We start from the raw sequence: 5,310 nt of genomic DNA, 5'->3' as shown, positions 1-5,310 counted from the left end.
TGCAGATTTCCAAGACGTAAAGAGATCCGGCCCTCCCCTGCGCGGTTGCAGCCCTCGCGAGGAGGGGGTGTGGGGGGGATCTGTTCCTGGAAACATCTGAGGCAGTTTCTCTAGTCTCGAAACTGCGCAGAGTTCGGGGCTCCGCCGATCTGGGCGGAGGGAAGACGCGCTTTTCTCGGCGAAGAGAGGGTGACAGGATTTCCCCCGCCAGTCAAATGGGAGGGGGTTTCGGGGCCTCAGGGAGGGGATGGCTCGGCTCAGGTGGCCCCGGCCTTCCCTGACGTGGGGACAACTCCTACGCGCCTCCCGGCCCATCTGCAAGTTTGTGTTTTGTCTCCTGGGTCCAAAACAAAGTTCTCTTGGGGCAAGACGGGTTGGCCGAAGGCGAAAGGGATAAGTTAGGGTGGCGGTTCCAGGTTGCGGCGGGCAGGGCTGGGAGCCAGGGAAGGCGAGTGAGGTGGTGGGGAGGAGAACGAGAGGGGGCGTCGGCTCCTGCGGGTCAGTGCACAGCCACCGAGTGCAAGGCGGAGGCCGGGCTGGTGAGCGTTTCGCTGGGGGTGGCGGGGCTGCTTTGGCTGGTGGCTGTTTGTGAGGACGTTGGGCTGAGCGAGGGCGGCGAGTTCGAGAGCAAGGTGGGGATGGGCGCTGGCAGCGCAGGGAGCGCGGGCACGGCGGCCGGCGTGGGCTTAATGGGCACGGGGATGGCGGGCAGCGTCTGGCCCGCCGCGTGGCACAGCGGCTTCAACGGCACGCCGTAGGCGCTGTAGTCGCCACTCGCCATGGAGATGGGGGTGGCCGAGTCGATCATGCCGGCGGAGCCATACACGTGTGGCCAGCCGGTGCCCAGAGAGCTGCCCATGGTAGTCAACTGGTTGGGGAGCGGGTAGGCAGCGGGCACCGGCTGCATGGCGGAGAAGGCCAGTCCCCCAGGCATCTTGTATTCCCGCGCGATGATGTTCTCGATGGCGAAGGGGTGCTTGAAGCCCGAGGGCTGCGCCACGCCGCCCAAGTTGTAGGCGGCAGCGGGCATCTGTGGCAGGTGCGTGCCCGAGGCCGCCAGCGCGCTGAGCCGCAGCTTGGCCTGCTGCTGCAGGTACTGCGCCGCGTCGGCTGGCTTGCTGGGCGCCAGGTGGTCGGACTTAAGCACCTTGAAGCGCTTGCGGCGCCTCAGGAAGCTGCCGTTCTCGAACATGTCCCCGCAGCTGGGGTGCAGCGCCCAGAAGCTGCCCTTGCCTGGCTGGTCTGGCCGCCGCGGGATCTTGATGAAGCAGTCGTTGAAGGAGAGGTTGTGGCGCAGGCTGTTCTGCCAGCGCTGCGTGTTCTCCCTGTAGTAGGGGAAGCGGTCCATGATGAACTTGTAGATCTCGCTCAGCGGCAGCATCTTCTCGGGAGAGCTCTGGATGGCCATAGCGGTCAGCGAGATGTACGAGTAGGGCGGCTTCTGGTCGCTGTACGTGTTACGGCCGGGCCGAGGCATCTTCTTCCTCGCCCTCTTCTTGCTCTGGATCCGCGCGGGCCGGCGGACTACTCGGATCTGGGAAGGGGGAGGTAATAAGAGGAGGTAGCATGGGTGCACAGACACCGGCGGGGTCAGCCAGGCCGAGTAACAGACTTCGGGGGTCGGGGGTGGGGGCTGCGGCGCTCGATCAGCCGGCGCCCGCGCTCTTGAGCCAGCAACTTTGCGGGCTTAGTGGGACCCAGCCAGGGGGCGCAGGAGGGGAAGCGGACGAACGGCGCTAGGATAGCTGGGAAGTAAGTCCGGCCTGGGGCAAGAACGGGGTGCAGGGACGGAACACAGAGCTGCTCACCTTAAAGTTGCTTCAAGTTGCGCGTCCGCATCCGCGAGGGCGCCGCAGCGCGCCGCTTCTCTCTCGGCGCGCTCTCCGAGCGCAGCGTCTGTGTCCGGTTGGACTCGGCGGGAACCTGGGCTCTTGAGCTCAGCCCCGAAGCGTCCCGCGCCGCCCGGTCCGCGACGCTCCTGGAGCGTCCTGCGGGCGGCCGAGCTCGGCTGAGGACTCCCGGCGCGGATGGTGGCAGCGAAGGTCTTAGGGCTCCGGAGGGCGCTACTGTGGGCTCTGTGTCTCGGCTGAGCTAGGTGGCTGCCTCCATGCCCTCCCTCGAACCATCTGATAGTTTTAAGCGGTGACAGGAGCAGAAAAGACCCCTGTAGCGGCGCTTCATTAATGTGCCACTTCTTAGCTATCATATGACAATCGCCTTGGGAGGAGGAGGAAGAGGAGGGGGAGCGGGGGCTGCAGAGGGAGGGGACTGAGCGAGAAGGGAGAGCCCGGCTAGCTCTGGTTTCTTTCACACCTATTTACATGGACACCTTGGCCAATAGGAATTACTTCCAGCTCAAGACTGGGCGAGGGGGAAGAGCATCGGCCACTGGCAGCAAGCAGGACGCGCCGGCCGGTGTGCGCCGTGTGAAGGTATGAGGAGGCGGCCGCCGCGGAGCAGGGAGCCAGGCGACCACTCACATTCACAGATGGAGCAGCCGCGCAGATGATATTTGACATGGAAATTGCTTGGCTGGGGTATTCTGTTTCCTCTGCGTTGTATCCGGTTTGTATTTGTTAGGTAACTTTAGGCACGGCTTTCCCCTGAAACCGACCCTTTTCCTGCGCTTAGCACTACCCGGGGTTGTTTGCATGGGTTGTTAATAATGAAAACACACTCTTGCCCCCTAGTACCCCAGGAGTTAGGTCGAAATTTGACTTGACCTTCCTATGAAGCTGCTTCAGCTCTGTTTAGTTAGGTGTGTAGCTTTGAAAAAGTGATGAAATTTACAAAATACTTTCAAAATGTGATTGGACATCCCCATGTAAGAGCCCATTTTGGATGTAACTGTATCGATCAAATTTTTAAAAATTAAAATAGTGTATCTGGGCGAAAAGTCCAGGTATTTGCTTTAAAAGTCCTCCGGGAATTTGGTTGGACACAGGACGGAGGCTCAGGGGCTGTTGGGGCAAATGTTGTGCGTACTTGGGGAGGGCCTGAGTTTGATACAGTTTATCACCAGGTAAGCCTCAGGGGCTCTCGCTTTTCCCAGGTGGTTTGAAACTTTAGAACTCAGGCATATCCTGGAAGTTTTCATTTTACAGCCGGAACTCCCCTCCCCAACCCTCTCACCCCTCTCACTCCCCCACCCCCGCTTTTTTTTGTATGGAGAACTTACTTAGGATTTAGAGTGTAGCAAAAGCTGCCTGCGATCCCACTAAAACAGCAGTATCTTCTACAACTTGGAGAAAGAACCATAGATTTTTCCTTTTTGGGAAGGGGGCAATGTGCCTCGGGTCACTCCGCCTGGTGCGAGCAGCAGGCTCCCTTCGGCTCAGATTCGCCTTGGGAGGGTTAAATGAATCATTATTATTGTCATTATCCTCATCGTCGTCGCTGCCGTCGTCATCATCATCATCATCAAATTGCTATGAAGTAAATAGTGAGTCGACCCCGCCTGCATGCATGCACTCTATGAGTACACACCAGGAGTTCCCACCGGTTTCTGCACGTTCTCCGACCTTTAAGGTTTTTTAAAGACATTCATTTTACTGGGTTGTTAAAAACTCAATACCTACAGACCACACAGAATCATCTTCAAAGTCCAGAAATGTGAGAACTTTTTTTTTTTTTCCTAGAAATGGTGGTCGTAGAGAATTCTGGGTGTTAAGTTTCAACACAACACTTTAAGTGATATTAGAGCATTATTAGTGGAGCTGTTTTGGGTTAGCATAAAAAAGATCTTTCAGCGCGCGCATGCACACACACACACACACACACACACACACACCTTCATTAAGTATAGTTTCGGAGGCGGTCAATAACTCACCAAAACGTAACTTAAACACGATGAATTTAGGAGATTAAACAATTTCATTAATATTGAAATGGCTCTGGCTCTGGGCTGCCTCGCTTGAGATGCAAGCGCACGTTTTTCAATATTAACAGAAGTGCTTGAAGAAAAGAATAATGTCACCTTCTTAATTCGGAAAAAATAACCGGGAGGAGGAGATGGGTGTGAGGGGCTGGGGGGAGGGATGTTGACCTGTCTCTGGGGGTATGACTCGAGAAGGGCAGATAAATGTATTGCCCTTCTCAGCAGATAAACCACTTGGACTCGGGTGGAACCTCCGCCAAGCTTTGGCCGGAGGCAGCCGTACTCGTCCCAGCTGCTCGCGCTTCAGGTCATAAGGAGGTGCGGCGTTTGGGGGGTTACTTGGTGCGGCCAGATTCGAATCGAAGGTCCGGGGAAGGAAGGAGCTGGGAAGTCCAAAGAGCCTGGGAGCCTGGGGGATCCGTGAGGAGGAATAGTGGGCAAGGCTTGTGTTTCCCAGAATGGAAAGGCGCTGGTCCACGGCTTTCCTGCTCGCGAGTACGGCTGGCCTCGGTACAAAACAGTTACTGTGGGCAAGGCAGGAGCGCTCCTGCGGTGGAAGGGTACCAGTGTAGACACCCCCAAGAATTTTTAGGATCCTCTCAGTAAATATGTACATCTGTTCATACTGATATATAGACCGATAAAATATCATGGGCGGCTGGATTCGGGATTTAGATAGGAATGAAAGCTCTCCTCCGTTCGCCCAGTGACAGCCAGAAGATTCTTTTCTATCCGGCATGGGTGCGTGTTGAGGGTGGGGAATAAGGAGAGAGGAGTGTTTTATTTTAACAATTGGCATTTTGTTGCCCTGCAAAGAGGCCATTGTATGCCTGTCGAAATCATTGCTCAGAGTAAACAGGAGATTAACTAAATTCTAAGAGTAAAAACGTTCGGGTTAAAAAAAAAAAAAAAAAAAAAGGCCGAAGTTGGAATAAATCTTTGTCTCTCTCCCCGGGAAAGTTGTCACCCCCAAGTTTGGAACATGCGAGGATACAAGTAGGAATTTGTGTCTGATGAATCTTTAAAGTTTGGCTAGTGTGGAGATAGGAGTTTGACGCACATTGCACACGACCAGGGTTACTTAAGTAAACCGAGCCTAATAACACAAGTTTGCCTTGGATGAGGAGAGAAGTTGTGAGATACACATTTAAAACTTGGGCTTTGCTACAAAGTTTTATCTTGGTTCTGCTGGAGGTCTACAAAGCCCAGGGCGGGGAGGGAGGATTTGCATGTTATTGACAGCATTTTAAGACTGGTATTATGAAAAGGAGGAGGGAAGGAGCACTTTCCAGAAATCTTGAAAAGTGCATCAGAGTCTATTGTGCAGAACCCAAAGCAAACAGGGGGTGGGGGTTGGGGGGAGGCACATCCGACCCGGAGGCTTAGCGAGTTGTTGGGAAAACTGTATAAAATACACATAAGTCAATTATACC

General features: G+C 55.0%; 1 protein-coding gene across 1 annotated transcript; it reads right to left on the bottom strand.

The window, feature by feature from the left end:
- Positions 1–286: 286 nt before the first annotated feature.
- On the bottom strand, positions 287–2,220 carry FOXB1 (forkhead box B1). The gene is made up of 2 exons (XM_025390549.1): positions 1,809–2,220; positions 287–1,534 (listed from the first exon to the last, which is right to left on the bottom strand). The coding sequence occupies exon 2, from the start codon at positions 1,475–1,477 to the stop codon at positions 500–502; it is 978 nt and encodes a 325-aa protein (XP_025246334.1). The 5' UTR covers positions 1,478–1,534; positions 1,809–2,220; the 3' UTR covers positions 287–499.
- Positions 2,221–5,310: the final 3,090 nt, after the last annotated feature.

This window comes from Theropithecus gelada, chromosome 7a (assembly GCF_003255815.1).
Source record: "Theropithecus gelada isolate Dixy chromosome 7a, Tgel_1.0, whole genome shotgun sequence".
Taxonomy (NCBI): Eukaryota; Metazoa; Chordata; class Mammalia; order Primates; family Cercopithecidae; genus Theropithecus; species Theropithecus gelada.
This window is presented reverse-complemented; position numbering and strand designations above follow the sequence as displayed.

Excerpts from the sequence above, each read along its gene's own strand:
- FOXB1 (XM_025390549.1), bottom strand. The coding sequence starts at position 1,477 with ATGCCTCGGCCCGGCCGTAACACGTACAGCGACCAGAAGCCGCCCTAC.